This window comes from Phyllosticta capitalensis (genome assembly GCF_038381095.1).
Source record: "Phyllosticta capitalensis strain CBS 128856 chromosome Unknown BKA78scaffold_4, whole genome shotgun sequence".
NCBI classification, from domain to species: Eukaryota; Fungi; Ascomycota; class Dothideomycetes; order Botryosphaeriales; family Phyllostictaceae; genus Phyllosticta; species Phyllosticta capitalensis.
The window spans coordinates 2,666,620-2,681,322 of record NW_027117442.1 but is presented as its reverse complement, the minus strand read 5'-3'; the positions used below and the strand labels follow the sequence as shown (position 1 = coordinate 2,681,322).

At 55.2% G+C, this 14,703-nt stretch overlaps 5 protein-coding genes across 5 annotated transcripts; 2 read left to right on the top strand and 3 right to left on the bottom strand.

The window, feature by feature from the left end:
• Positions 1–517: 517 nt before the first annotated feature.
• BKA78DRAFT_125992 (uncharacterized protein) lies at positions 518–1,561 on the bottom strand. The gene is made up of 2 exons (XM_066882511.1): positions 635–1,561; positions 518–557 (listed from the first exon to the last, which is right to left on the bottom strand). The coding sequence occupies exon 1, from the start codon at positions 1,378–1,380 to the stop codon at positions 724–726; it is 657 nt and encodes a 218-aa protein (XP_066745904.1). The 5' UTR covers positions 1,381–1,561; the 3' UTR covers positions 518–557; positions 635–723.
• Positions 1,562–2,747: 1,186 nt separating this feature from the next.
• BKA78DRAFT_312761 (uncharacterized protein) lies at positions 2,748–3,167 on the top strand. The gene has a single exon (XM_066888331.1). It carries the CDS (start codon positions 2,777–2,779, stop codon positions 3,125–3,127), a length of 351 nt encoding a protein of 116 aa, XP_066745903.1. The 5' UTR covers positions 2,748–2,776; the 3' UTR covers positions 3,128–3,167.
• A 1,900-nt stretch (positions 3,168–5,067) lies between these two features.
• BKA78DRAFT_352311 (uncharacterized protein) lies at positions 5,068–6,703 on the top strand (the record flags this gene model as incomplete). Its single annotated transcript, XM_066891330.1, has 2 exons — positions 5,068–5,133; positions 5,183–6,703. 2 exons carry the CDS (start codon positions 5,068–5,070, stop codon positions 6,701–6,703), a joined length of 1,587 nt encoding a protein of 528 aa, XP_066745902.1.
• Positions 6,704–7,553: 850 nt separating this feature from the next.
• On the bottom strand, positions 7,554–11,585 carry BKA78DRAFT_312755 (putative ABC/SMC5 protein). The gene is made up of 6 exons (XM_066888330.1): positions 11,431–11,585; positions 9,318–11,378; positions 9,198–9,270; positions 9,024–9,151; positions 8,369–8,979; positions 7,554–8,307 (listed from the first exon to the last, which is right to left on the bottom strand). The coding sequence occupies exons 1-6, from the start codon at positions 11,551–11,553 to the stop codon at positions 7,938–7,940; spliced, it is 3,366 nt and encodes a 1,121-aa protein (XP_066745901.1). The 5' UTR covers positions 11,554–11,585; the 3' UTR covers positions 7,554–7,937.
• Positions 11,586–11,882: 297 nt separating this feature from the next.
• BKA78DRAFT_312750 (nascent polypeptide-associated complex subunit beta) lies at positions 11,883–13,143 on the bottom strand. Its single transcript, XM_066888329.1, has 4 exons — positions 13,120–13,143; positions 12,925–13,006; positions 12,538–12,711; positions 11,883–12,452 (listed from the first exon to the last, which is right to left on the bottom strand). Exons 2-4 carry the CDS (start codon positions 12,968–12,970, stop codon positions 12,199–12,201), a joined length of 474 nt encoding a protein of 157 aa, XP_066745900.1. The 5' UTR covers positions 12,971–13,006; positions 13,120–13,143; the 3' UTR covers positions 11,883–12,198.
• Positions 13,144–14,703: the final 1,560 nt, after the last annotated feature.

The following is a 14,703-nucleotide window of genomic DNA, read 5'->3' as shown; positions in this document are numbered from 1 at the left end:
TGTTGAACAGACGGATGAATAAATACAGACGGCTTGAAGCTTTCTTGTATCAGTACATACGTACCCGATGAGGTCCCTGTACAGAGCACGCTCGCTACGTTGAAAACATTGAAGCTACGCTTTGTAAACGCCCCGTCGTGCCATTCCTCCGTCACAAAAATACTCACCTCATCAATGTCCAGACATCTCCTTCGACACGCTCATGGACCACGTTGAGAACCAGAAACTTGGATGTTCTCGACCGTCCGCCCATCTGTTTTGTTTGATGGACGGGTGCCCCGGAGAGTCTGCATGGCTTTGCTTGATTATGAGAGATGGGACTGGTTTGGACTACTTTGTGTTCGGCTTCAGCGAAATTGTCATTTGGATTGTCAGTAGTGAGTTGTGACTGCTCGCGTAACTAACTGCTTGCGTGCCTCTAGAGAGGTTGTTGCACCGGACGACGGGCAAGGCGCGACGACACCGGGGCACACGACACGACACGACACGACAAGAGACGAGACGAGACGAAACGAGGAGAGACTCTGGCAGCGAGCGCCGGCCCCCAAGTTGCGAGTCTGCTTAGGTTGGTGGGGGAATTGGTTAGGTACATATGTACTGTAATAATGTAGGTAGGCCATCGTCGTGTACCTACCTGCCTACGCACGCGCCGACCCCCAAAACACGGCGACAAACTGCCCCAGCCTCCTCCCGTCTGCACAACCGGCGCAAAGAGGGACTCAGTCACATAGGTACATATCCGCTGCACAGCGCAACTCGTGTCGCACGGTGACATTCGCCACGGAGCGGGCTGAAACAACGTTTCCGGTTGCTCAACCAGTCGGTGCAAGGCTGGTTGCGGAAGGGAGGCGAGGTAAAAACTCCGTTAGTACATAGTGGGGGCCCAGTGGTTTTCGGGAGCATCCGACCGTTGCGAGATGCGGGTGCTGGTCGTGTGCGTTGTACAATTGCTGCGGAGGGAAGGGGAGGCTGGGCTGGGCATGAGGGGAGGGGGCGAGGCGAGGCGAGGTGGTGTTGTGCGTTGTGCCATGTGCGATGTGCTGCGCAGCGCTGCCTACATGTCTGTGTCTGGAGGGAGGTGGTGGTGATGGGATGGACGGGCAGGCGGCGCGTGTCTGCAACTGGCGGAAAAGGTGTGGAGATGTTTTGGCAGGTGGTGGAGGAGGCGGGGACGTTGTACACGGTGCAGAAGGCACAGACATGAGTTGAGCGCAATGGTGGGAGACGGATCAGTGCGGCGAGAGCGTGGCCCCATTGACGGCGAGGACATGGGTGGAGTTGTCTGCCTTGACTGCCCAGAGTCCCGTTGCAAAGAGGCAAAAGATGGCGCCTCTGCTTCTTTTTTCGTTTGCCGTTTTGTTTGCCACAGACTACAACCATCTGCGAACTCTTTGGATAGTTTTCTTGGACGCGGGACGGGAGGCTGCAAGGTACCTGAGGCGTGCCGCATTACCGGGAGCGGTTAGACTGGGCGATCATTCGGCGGCGGGAGCTTAAGGTCGTCGGTTGAGGCTTCAGAAGTTCAGCCTTTGTATGACGACGAGGACGGGGAGGGATATCTCTGCTCGACATCACGTCGCACTGCTGGCACCATGTACCCAACTGAACTGCCACACCCGCCCGCCAGCAGTGCCAGACAGCCACGCTGCATGACAGATGAGGGGCTTCCATATATTATTCCTGCCTCTACCCACTCATGTGCCCTCGACTTATTCCCCGATTCCATTGCCACTGGCCACCTACCTTACCACGGTCCTCTGAGCTTCTTCCTCCTTCGGCACCGGCCCGTCAGCTCCTTCTGTTAGATCGTCCCCGGCTCTTGCTGCGTTATCTTTTTAGATTGGGACTAGGGCGCCTGCGCTTTGTGCACATCTCCATACTGCACGCCTGCGAGCTTATCACCACCCTCGTATCCGCCCTCTGACCACCCTTTCTCTGCCGTCCCTCGATTCCTCCATCCCTCGACAATCTCAGAGACAAAGAGGCTTGACCAAAAAGGCGTTGGCCTGCCATTTTGCTGTCCGAGTCTCTCCTGTTGACGTCGTTGACGTTGTTCCCGCCCATTTTATCCACCTACCTTCCTTCCTACACCTGCCTGCCGACGCCAGATCAAGCACGCCCTCCCACAAAACTGCCCTCGCCTGCCACATCTGCGCCGAGACCAAACAACATCGTCGCCGACTCATCACCGCCGAGATCGTTATTTACAACATCACCGTATCAAAAGCATTCGCCAGCATGAACCGGTATTCGCGCTACGACGAAGATGCCTACCGTCTGCCTGAGGGCATGACGCGCGTTGGATACGACTCCGATGAGCAAAAGTACATCTTTCGCGACCGCAGCGGCCAGGAGTGGGCCTCTCGCAGCGGCGAGGCCTACGGCAAGCTCGAGCGCAGTAAGTCTCATTCGTTCCCTTTGCGCATGGCCTCGATCTTGTCCGCCGAGTCCTTCACTTCAATTCCATTCGCTTCTCTACTCTCAACCTCGTGGAGATGGCACCTTCAGCTCAATCTCCAAGAGATCAGTGGCACGCCGTTTGCATGCACTGCGCAGATCGTCGCCTGCCAGCCACTGGTTCGCTCGGCTGCTGTCGCTAGCTTCTTGCCACTACCACAGAACACAACTCCCGTTGCGCTACTTTAGACTACTGGCTAACCAAACGCTTTCCCAATAGTTGGCTGGGATGGCGGCCGTCTCCTCAAGTCCTCACCTACCTTTAACACTGGCAAGGCGCCGGCGACCAACTTCGCCGAGATCCTCGCTGGTAGTGAAGATGACAAGGTACGTTGCCATGCGCTTCCTCTCTCTGTTTTTGTTTGCATTTTGCTGCTTTGGACGTCTTTGTTTCAGAGCCCTTTGGCTGTCGCATTCCTGTCATTTGATGTCGCGTGCGCTGCCAGGGCTGCGTCGCGTCCCTTGCTTCCATTGTCTCGTCCTCCCCTCACTTGCCCAACATTCCCCGCCTTTGAGGCGACTGGCCAGCTCAGACGGTTGCAAGGCTGAGGATCGGTCTTTTCGTCTTGGAGACATGGGTGTTGGGCACGTCTCACGTCATGTCATCTATCTCTTCGTCCAGCACCGTATCAGCTCGCTAACAGTTCGCTTCACAGGCTTCCACGGGTGAGAGCAAGAAGAAGCGCCGCCTCAACCCCTTCCTCCTCCTTGTAAGCGACCCTTTCCTCCTGGCAGCCGGTCGAACCACTTCGGCAATCCTTCCAGAATACGGCCAATCAGACGTCAAGCGTACTTACAATCTTCCAGTCTCCCATCATCACGTTGCGTTCCAAGATGAAGGCGCGCCGCGACTCGGACGCCTCTGCGGGCACAATGCGCAGCCCCACGTCGACCGTCTCGACCGTCGACTCGGAGCGCGTCCCCGACACGCCCAACACGCCCAACTAGACGTTGTCATTGTACGGACGTTTGCGCCACTGCCCGGCTCGTTGGTGGACAAACTTGCATCATCGTCACCGCCCTTGTCAACCTGTTTAACCCGGTACCAAGGCCTCTCATACACGCCTCTCGACATCCGCGTTGGCGTTGCTCATAAACACGACTTGGCAATACTGGGCGCTTGAAACGAGCACACTCACTCATCACTGCATTGGCTAGTACACTGCAGGCCGGTCGACGTTGCGTCCGCGTCATTCTGCGTTGCGTTAGCTAGTGTTCGGATGGTACAGCACTCTGGATTTGCTGCATGCAACGCCTGTCTGTACATGTGCGTCTGCCGCTAGTTACGTGGCTCGCTCGCGCACGCAATGGTCGTTCTTGCCTCGTGGGCATTTTCAGTTCTCTCCTTCTCTCTTCTCTCACCTTGCTTTGCTTTGACATGATTTGCTTTTGGGTTGCTTCTTTTGCCATTTCTTACGACGTCATGCCTGGATATGATTTGCAACGTTGACACGGACGGTTGGTCGGTTGGTCGATTGGGTGCCCTAAGGCTTATTGGAGAGACTGGAGTCGCCACTCCTGCTCGCAACGACGCCTTTGATGGCTTTGGTTTCTTCCCTCTTTCTCTTCCACTTCATCTCTATACCTTCTTTCTGCATTGGTTGGGTTTGCACGGTACGCTGGGACGCATCATCACACTCCCTTGCATTGGCATAGGCATTGGCATTCGCAATTGCGTTGATGGGCATTTTTAGGCGAGAGGTTAGGTTGGCATTGGGGTGAGGTTTGACGGATTGGAATAGCATGGTAGGGTGTTGTTTGGAGCAGCGGGAGATGTGCTGCGTTGGCAGTGAAGGGTTCACAAAGACCTGTGAGCGTGGTTGGATTGGGATTGATTGGGTCGGTGTGGGTCGAGAGCTGTGTGATGGAGAAAAATAACAGACACTGGTAGTCGGTAACTCGTAATGTCATCAATCAGTCAACACCCACTTGAGATCTATTCAGCGTGACCACTTGCATGCCTTAAATAGTGGCGTCACAGCGTCGAGTTGAGGCTGAAGTGTGGCTGAAAAAGTGCGCTAATGCGAGCCGCCGGAGACGGAGACGGCCATGCGGTTGTGCGGCGGCCGGCCAAAGTGACCCTTTAGTCTGACACCCAAAGTCAACGTCCAACAATTGACCTTGCTACATACTGCGCCCTCTTTTCGCAAAGTCTTGCCCCGGCTCTCCTCGCAGCGCTCCGTCTCGACGCATCCAAGGCATGCTCCACATACGCCGCCTCGCATAACGCGATTGCTGGGCTCGTGACGGGCCGTCGAGCCCAGTGCCAGCAACCAAACCCTCCCTCAACCAAACTTACCATACGGACCACCGATTTCTGATTGTGTTGCGCCTGTGCTCTGAGAGCAGACGACTTACGACCTCCTCAATCTCGGCACGGCGCTGGGCGCTGCGCACGATCAACCACTGCTCGATACAGACAACCTCTGTCCCCCGTCCTTGCCGGTTCACACTCATTACCGTGCCGATAATCTCCTTGGTCCCCCAGCTCAAGAGACAGTCGGGAAGCCCATGTCCTTGCGCTTCTTCTTGGGGTAGAATCGCACAATTGCCGGAACCGCTAGTATTGTGTAGAGAACCAGGTATCGCCTGAACGATTGAAAAGTCGCCATGTCGGAGGACAAAGCAAGTGGGAGCGGAAAGGCTCAGGGAGCGGCTCTGAGCTTCGCGGACGTGGTACGTCTGGCAGACTGGAGGCAAAGCCCATGACTGATTGTAATTGCAGGCCACTGGCATCATAGACGACTGCCTGTCCAACATCATCCACGAAATCGTCCTGTCAACCCATCGAGAAGAGAAGCTGCAGCGCATGCAATCTGCAGCCACAATTGCCGAGCAAGCCGCGATACAAGAAGTGCACGACAATGCCGAAAAGACCAAGGCAGCCAACGCGGCGCAGCCGCCGTCGGTCAAGATAGACACGCCCGCCGCCGTCTACGACAACGGGCGCGTCACGCTGCGCGGCAACCCGCTCAAGACGACGCCCGAAATCATCTGCCCCTGCTGCAAGCTGCCGCGCCTCATGTTTCCCATTGCGGGCGCGGGCGCGCAGATGCCGGATCTTTCCAAGAATTACTGCACGCGGCACCCGTTCGTGTCGCGCGCCGGGCACGACATTTACAACAACCCGTTCCCGACGGACATGGCCAAGACGAAGAAGGAGCGCGAGCTGATCAAGCGGCAAGAAAAGGACAACACGCCAGGCAGTCAGGACACCGAGACGGCCGAGAGCGGCGGCCTGTCCAAGCTGGCGGCTGGCGGCAAGCCCGCCTCGTATATCCCGTGGCACACCTGTCCCAACTGCAAGCGCAGTCTGCTCATCACGCGCTTTGCGCAGCACGCCGAAAAGTGCCTGGGCATCGCCGGCCGCCAGAGTAGCAGGAACGCCATGGCGAAGCTCAACAACCACGGCACGGGCAGCGCCAACACGCCGCTCGGCAGCCGCGTCGGCACGCCCGTGCCTGGCGGGAGCAACCTGGGGAACAGCAGTCAGGGAGGGGGCAAAGTGTCGCCGGTCAAAAAGTCGACCGCCGACGACCACGACAACGACGAAGAGGCGGCGGCTCCCGCCGTCGACACGACGCCCAAGAAGGTCAAGAAGAAGAGCAGCTACGTCAAAAAGGCCGACCGGGAAAAGGCCGCCGCCGCCGCTGCTGCTGCCATCAGCGGCGGCGGCGCCAACGACTCTCCCAAATCAAATACGCCCTCGTCGTCAAATCTCAATCCCAACTCCAACAAGGGCGACGGTGGCCCCCAGCACCGCTCCGGCACCAAGATCCTCAAGCTCAAGGCGCCGAGTGCGGCGGCTGCTGCGGCTGCGGCCGCGGGGTCGAAACGGCCGCCAAAGGACGATCACAAGGACAAGGAGAAGACGAAGGGGGCAAAGGGCGACAAGGAGAAGGACAAGGACTCGAAATCTCACGACAAGGAGCGCCACTCGACCCCCTCGTCGCAGCTCCTCAATAGCAACAACAAGCGCGAGCGCGAACACCACGGCGCATCATCGTCCTCCAAAGACCGCACCTCCACCTCATCCAAAAACAACCACGGCAGCAGCAAACAGCAGCATGAAAAGAGGCTTGATAGCGACGCGGATGTTAATAGCGGGTCCAGTGATGATGACGACGATGACGACGACGACGATGGCGCCCCGCTGAAGAAGAAGATCCGGTTGGTCAAGCAGGAGAGCGCGGGATCGGGGGGCTTGGGGAAGGGTGGGGAAGGAGGTGATGATAAGGGGGAGTAAGGGGGACGGGAGGGGTGGTGCGTGCGTGCGTGCGGTCGTGGTGGAAATGTCAGAAGGTGGTGGGAGGAAAGATGGATGCGATGCTGCATGTTCGGGGCGTGCACGCAGCATACCTGTAGTAGGGCCGCTGGAACTCTCAGAGCTCAGAGCTCAGAGCTCAAGGAGAAGGCGAAGAAGCACAGCACCCTCAAGTCCTCTCAACTGACAGACGGATGGACTGATCGAAGGTCGGCGCAAAGGCGTTTTCACTCCCGTGTCCACTAACCCCCCATTGTCTTTCCGTCGTGGTTGGTGCGTCATTTACGGCGTTGTTTTTTTCTCGTGGATCACTTGATTTTGATCAACTTCAAATCATCGGTTATTTCCTTGATCAAATGAATACCTATTCAACCAAATTTGCACCACATGTGAGATCTGTTTTTGGGATGGAAAGGGGGAGAGAAGAAAGCGAGAACGAGGTGAGAAGAGGGGATGGATCGTCGTTGGGGAGGGGGGGCACAGATGGGACTGACTGACTGAGCGAGCGGCAATAATCGAGCGCCCAGGTCCATCCAGTGAGGCGGCATGTCGTCGGGTCCAAGAATGAAGCAGCAGTGGGTCGCCGGCAGCAGTAGTAACCAGAGACTGTATTGTGTGTGCAATTGAAATGCCGAATATCAATTCATTCCCCCCATGTCTATCCAACCCCAGAGGTTTGGGAGGCGCATGACTACTTCGTGGCAAGATCAGTTAGACACAATGTCGACATGGGGGGGGGGGGGGGGGGTTGGATGGGTGCACGGTGATCGTTGCTGCAACACTCTTTTTTTGCCTGCTGTGGATGCTGCACTTGGTAAAGCCATGCATGCGTGCCAAATTGGAAGTCAAGGAAAGCATGGATGAGCAGGCACAATTCACGAAAATGTTGGACTTGGACGGGAGAATCAAAGGTAGGCAGGCAGGAGATGGGTAAAGCCTTCAAAATCACTCGACCACCAACCACATACATCACCAAGGCCCAACAACAGCAATGACTGCAAGACATCCCACAAAACAGACAGTCACAGTCGTCGAAGCATCCATACGCATACGAAATGTCGCAGCTTATATAAAGCCCAGAAAGCTCAATCGATCCCACGGCATCCATCTCGCCAACGCCTTCTTCCGTAATCCTGAAGCCAAACGCCTGTCCGTCTTTGATCATGTTCGTCTTCACCACTCCCTCCTTCGAACCCCCATCCACATCGACCGTCACCTACGCCAAGCCCTTCTGCGCCATCCTGCGATCCGCCAGCGCCGCAAAGCTCAACGAGGTAGGATCGTCGGGCATGTACTCGCCGCTGGCAATGATGTGGGTCGACATGCGCTCGTGCCAGTCCAGACCATGGAGGAGTTTGGGGGTAATGAGGAAGTACTGGCTGGTGTGCTCCTGGCAGGCGATTTGGACCATGCGCTCGTGGACCATGCGCTCGTTGCGCGGGTCCATGCCCTGGTTGATTTCGTCGACGACGCGGAACGGCGAGCGCGCCAGCGACTGCAGCGCCATCAGGTAAAAAATTGTGCTGACGGCCCGCTCGCCGCCCGATTGCCGGTGCGAGTCGAGGATTGAGAGGGATTCGTGTTCGCTGGGGAAGTTGGTTGTCAGTGGTGTTTCTTGCATGGCTTGCTTTTTTTGGCTTGACTTACCGGAACTTGACCTGGATCTGGATCGACCACTGGTCAAAGTCTTCGGCCTTGTAAACGCTGACCTGACCGGCGCAGCCAATCTGTTGGAAATTGTACGAAAAAGCTTCGCTAATTTTCTCGACGAGCTCGTCAAGCTCTGGCTCCCACGTCGACTTGATTTGTTCAATCTGCTCCTGGAGCTCCTCAAGTGCCGTGTCCATACCAGCGAGCTTGGCTTGCAGCGTCTCGATGGTTTTGGCGCGCCGCTCGAACTCGCGAATTGCGTTTGGATCTCCGCCGTGCAGCAGCGTCAGGCGCGTGTTGAAAGACTCGATTTCAGCCTCCAGCTCGTCCAAGCCAATGGTTTGCTCAACTTCGCTAACAAGATCCGCCTCTTCGTCTGATCTTGTGTTGACCAACTGGGCGATTTCTTCGCGCAATCCAGCAGCCTCGTTCTTGAGGCGTCTGCAGTCGGCTTCGAGGGCCTGGTATTCTCGTTGCCGCGTCTCGAGCTCAGCTGTGATCTCCTCATTTCTGGCCTGTAAGATTTCGCACTCGGAGACGGCCTCAGCCTCTCGGACCTGGTAATCGTACAACTTCTCGTGACTGTCGAGGAGGATTTGGGCGGTTTTCTATGAACATTAGCGGTATATGGTAACCAAGACAAGAGACCTACAGCGTAGTTGATGGCGGCTTGGCCCTTTTTGACAGCAAGATTGTCAATCTCAATGTCCATTCTCTGCATTTCCGAATCAAAGTCGTCCAGACGTTCTTTGTAGCCTCTCAACTTTTCCTTTTGGGTATCTGGAACCAGTCAGCTTGTGTATACCTTTGGAAAGAAGGAACCCACCAATTTTCACAGGAAGGCTGGTAAAAGCCTGCTGGAGCTTTTGTCGCTCGCTCTTTTCCTCTTCGATTTGTTTCTGCAGCAGGTCAGAATCCTCTCCTGGCAATGAATCGACACACGAACCCTTTCGTTATTGAGCTGTTCGGTCTTTTGCCTGTTTGCCTGGCGCTCGTCTTTCAAGTCTCTCCTTTGATTTACAATTTCCTCGAGTTCATGTTCAATCTCGCGAATTTTGTCCCGGCATTCCCGTTCGGCGGCTTCGTCGACTGGCTGGTCCGTCCAAACGCGGGCCTGCCCGACGGGTCGGGTAGTGGTGGATGTTGCGGCATCACCATACTCTCTGCGTCGAACCACTTGGTAGCTAATGCGACCTGCGACCCATTTTGAAATGGGAGACAAGACAACCCTGCTGAATTGCTCTTCGCTATGCTTTTGGAGCGTGACAGCAGTCTGATGAAGTCTGACGGTGTCGCAGAGCATCGACAGGACGGCGTCTGGGCCAGCAAGCTTGTCCAAAACGAATCCCGTAAACCCGAGGCTTTTCAGATCCTCTTCGCCCAAATTTGGCTTGAAAGAAGACAGAGGTTTCACAGCCTCCTTGATGTGGACGTCCCTGATTGACATATTTGCCATTTGCTCGCTCAGAAGACGAAAGTCCCGCTTGTCCTCGCAAGTAATGGATAAAAAGTCGCCCCTTTGGAACAAGGATTCGACAGCGTCAGCGTATGCCGGGTCTTTGACGGAGCACGTGATGACCGGTGGTCCATGGACAGGCCGATTGAATTTGTCCTGGTTGCTCTTGATCCATTCCCAGGCTCTGACTGTGTCTCTCGAAAGGTTACCCAGCTTCCTTTCCTGCTTGCCGCCCTGGGACCGCAGATTGTCCTTTTCCTTTTGCACCCTTTGTAGCTCCTCATTCAAGTAGTCATGCCTGTTTTTCAGCTCCCTATGGCTTTGATCGATTTCGGCAGTGCGCGTTTCGATTTCCCGCATTTTTCGTGTCTTTTCGCGGATTTGCTCATTGAATTGGGCAGCGTCAAACGGTTCGGGAGGCTCTTGGTCCATTTGGCTTTGGAGGTTCCTGATAGCTCCCTGAATCCGAAGGGCTTCAGACTTGTTTTCCTGTGCCTGTGCCCTTTGAGCATCCATCTCCCTCTCCTTGTCTTCAATCGCTGTTGCATGTCTTTTGATCTCCTGCGCTTGGGTATTTGCATGACGGTCCAATCGCTCCACAGCACTCTTTTGCCTCTTCACCGCGGTGCTGACTTGAGCAAGGTAGTTCTCTTTATCTCGCATCTCTTCCAGGGTTGGTTCAGCCCGCCGCCTGAGGTCTACAAGGTCCTCTTTGGCCGTTCGCGACTTTTCCTTGGCCTCCCTCATCCTTTCGCCAATGACGCGGTACTTGACACATGGTCGAATCTTTTTGTAGGCCGCCATCTTGTCCTTGAGCTGCTGCTGTTCGCGCATGCGATCAACATCGGCCCTCTGCGCATTTTGTCGGCCCTCGAGGTTTGTCAGATGATCTCCCTCCCTAGCACGCACGTCCTGGTCGACCTTTTGTTTCCTGCGCAACTCTTTGAGCTGCTCGTGGCGCTGAGTCATGTGTTCCGGGGCAGCAGCGCGTTGCGTTTGATCGAGCAGTTGTACAGGGCTCAGTGCGGCAAACTCGACGACTCGATCTTGTGGAAGAAATTGGCAAAGGTTGTCGATTTGGATGGAGAAGGCCTTGCAGAGCTCAGTGATTCGTTTGTGGGGAGTCAGCTGGCCGTCCAGGTAGAAGGTAGACTTGTTGTCTTCTTTCCTGATTGTGCGTTTGATGACGAAGTTTCTTCCTCTTGTCGGTGGGCCACCAGCGAGCTCAATCTCTATCGTCGCTTCCCTCGTCTCGTGCTTAACAAACTCGCCAATGATCTTGGCTCGTCCCAGGTGCTGTGGACTCCATCCGAGGCCCAGACAAATGGCGCAGACGACTGTACTCTTGCCGTTTCCATTGGGACCAATAACCATGTTGAGGGCGGGGCCAATGTTGAATACGGCGCTCGAGTAGGTTACAAAGTTCTTGAGTCTGATGCGGACTAGAGAGCCCGGCTGGTGCTGTAGAGGGGGGAGGTCAGGGTCCCGCCAGTTGATTGCGCGTATCGTTTCTGGTTGAGAATCGTGTGGCATTACTGGACCACCCGGAGACTATGGTACACTGTCAGCATACTCAAAAGGCAACGGCAAGACGGGAGCGTACCTTGGACGCATCGCCGTTCGTGTAGCGAGGGCGCTTGGCTCTCTCGTGGTCTTGTGAGTCGTACGAGTCCGAGTCCTCCACGTCGTCATCTTCAACATCTGAAGTGTAGCGCCGACGAGCCATAGTCAAAGGTCCTGGACGTGGTCAAATGGAGAGGTTGTGGAGAGGAAGTGCTGCGCGGACGGACGCGTTTGGGTCGCGTCGTGCACTTGATGATTAGGCAGGGGTGCTGATAAGATTGATTAGATCGCAAATCACGGGTTGACCTCACCACCATTGACCATGCACAGTGGGTCGCAAAAGAAATGGCGACTCTAAGACGCTGCAGGGTGCTTGAATGCTCCCTGTAGCTACGCTTCTACAAGTTAAAATAACTAGGTCCTTTTGAAGCAAGGCATTTGATCACTCCTTATATACACGCATCTCGATTTTCAACTCACTAAACGAAGTGAACATGACTACAAGGAGCATTCGAGCACGCCACCCCAAAGTTCTTTACAAGCGGCTCAATATGGCCTGGACTATTCATTTGGATTCGTGTTGTTCCAAGCTCAAGCAAGAGCATGGCCCGTCGTTGCAGACACGGCTTCGTCCTCGAGTTTTAGGTACAGATGATTGGAACGAGGATGTGATTTCCTAATGCTTTTCCCACCGCCTCAACTTTTCCAAGTAAGCCCGAGGAAGCAATCTCACACGTAAAGCAGACATGGACATGGTAGATCCGCTGCCGATAAACTAATCCGCCAACCCTAGCACGTCACGATTCGTTTACTCGACCTCGGCCTTGCCCTCAAAGTTCTGGCCCTCGACAAGGTCGGGAATGTCGTCCTCGTCGTCGTCCTTCTTCTCGTCACCATCGCCCTTCTCCTTTTGCATGTTCTGGTAGCTCTCGGCGAGCTTGCGGAGCGATGCCAGGGAGTCGGGGCCCAGCTGGTTGAGGATGCCGGGGACGAGCTCGGTGAGCTCCTTGTCCTCGCCGTTGCCGTAGATGGCGAAGGTGTTGGCGTTGACCGAGGCGTGAACTGCGTGACTGTGAGCTGCAGGTTCTTTCCCTCTGAAGGATCTGGACGTGTCCGATGCATCCGTAGATCCGCGTTTGTTACTCACCCTTGGGAGCGGCAAAGTGGATGACGTTGCCGTCGCTCTTGAACATGTTGACCTCCTCAATCGCCTGGATGGGTTGGACGTTGAGCTTCTTCAGGGCGCCCTGGAGCTTCTTGTCGTCGGAGCCGGCGCTCTTGTGGACCTTCTTGACCTTCCTGCGCGGGGTACCCTTGCCTCTGTACAACACTCGTTAGCTATCCCATCTTATGCTGAGGCCGAATCGTCCAAGGTAGTCGAGTCTACGCCGTGGCGTTTGGGGTGGGGTGGGGGGCGAGGTTGTAGGAGCTTCTTCTTACCCTGTTCACGTCATCGCATTAGCGGGGCTTTCATTGAGTGAAACTCGTGCTCCTAGGCCGAATTTTGACTGTAAAGAACTGGATTTTGACATACCGATGCGCACAGAGGCCTGCATCCGCGCGAGCTTAGCCTGATCCATGATTGCGATGTGGGTGAGAGAAGAGGGTCGGGAGGGCTGGAGCAGCGAAATCCGACGTCAGCAATCGAACAGAGGGCACCGGTGAATGCAGGCGAGCAATTGACGACGAGCGCGCCTACGAGAGAGGGGTTGCGGGGGTGCTGGCGTACCTGGAGTTGTGGATGAGGCGGATGGGTTGGTGGCGCGAAGTTCGTGATGGTTTCAACAATCGGCGGCGTGTGCGGCCTCGCTTAGGCGGGACCTTTACCAACACCATGCCCGCCATCTCCTTCGACCACATCTGCCTCTCTATACAAGCAAGGCGAAATTCACATTTGAGCCAACGCCGCAGCCATAATGGTGCACGTCATTCTGAGACGGGAGTTGAGCTGTGTCGTTGCTGATGCGCTTCGGCAAGTCGTGGAACAGAAACGCCGAGACTTCGACGCCTCTCCAAAACTGCCGAACGTCTATTCTGCATCTACTCCTCTTCCAACTAAAGTTTCAACATTCAAAATTCTCTTCTGCGAAAAGGGCTTTATCCAATGCAGACCTTCCCTCATTCAGGAGGACATTGCGAATTGCTTCTGCCAGTCTCGACGAGTCGTTTCTATTTTCGGCAAGGCAAGTGTACTTGATGAAGTTATCTTTTTGACTCTGTTGGTGTTTATTTCGTTCTGGGTTGAGAAAAGTCAAAGGCGATCCGCACGGAGCCTGAGCAAGAGCAGAGATAGGGTGCTTTCCCCTCTTTCAAGGTTGTGCGCTTCCAGAGAGTCTTTCTCAACGTCGCTCAAGTCATGAGCACGAGGCTCGGGCACTTTGGAAAAGCGTTCTGGAAAACGGACCTTCGACACTCGAAACTGGAACGTCATGAGGCTAAATCCTCACCTTTCCCTGATGAATGCTCGTCGCGACCTGAAGGCTCCATCCCGCGCTGATACCCCAGACTCTTGACAAGGAGCACCATCCTTGCTGGAGGCGCATATCGCGGGAGCTGCCAAGACACACCAAAAGTTCGAGTGGGATTACTGTGGTTCTTGCTGACCGATAGTGGCACAAGGCCGCGTCTAACATTGCACAGTTGTGATAAGATGTACACAGAATAGCCGGGAGGTTGCGCTACAACTCCAATACGCCGGTTGTCCCCAGACCAAGTCGACCATCCAAACGCCACCGATAAGCCAAAGGAAAAAAATTCAACAGAAGCTCTGTCCGCGAATCATACACCTCAAGATGCCGTCGCGAAGGAAATGGTTGAGTGCTAGATGCCTCCGTATTGAGTCCAGCCGCCTTGTTTTATCATTCTAAGACTTCGTTTTGTCTCGGCGATGCCACAGTGCAAGTCCATGATGACGAGGGCAACGACAAAGGCACTAAATGCCGCCAGGATTTCGAACATCCCGAACGTCGGCTTCAGATGCCGGAGTTGTATTTTTGACGACTCGGAGGTGCTCGTCGATTTCGACAAAAGCGGCAGCAGCGCTGATATTGAACTGGGCAGCAAGATAGAGCGCGTAGCGATTGCGGTAGCTGCTAGTGATGGTTTGAGTGGAGGAAAGAGCTGCATAAAATTAGTTCAGACTAGGTAGATGAGATTGGTGATACGCTACCTGTTGGAGCCGAACCACTAAGAATTCTGATATCTCGCGCTTGACCCGGTGCAGGTGGAGGTGGCGAGGTGAGCGTTATGGAAGGAGTAGGCATTAATGGGGAGGTGGGACGAAGAGGAGACGGCAATTAAGGTATTTAGTGTC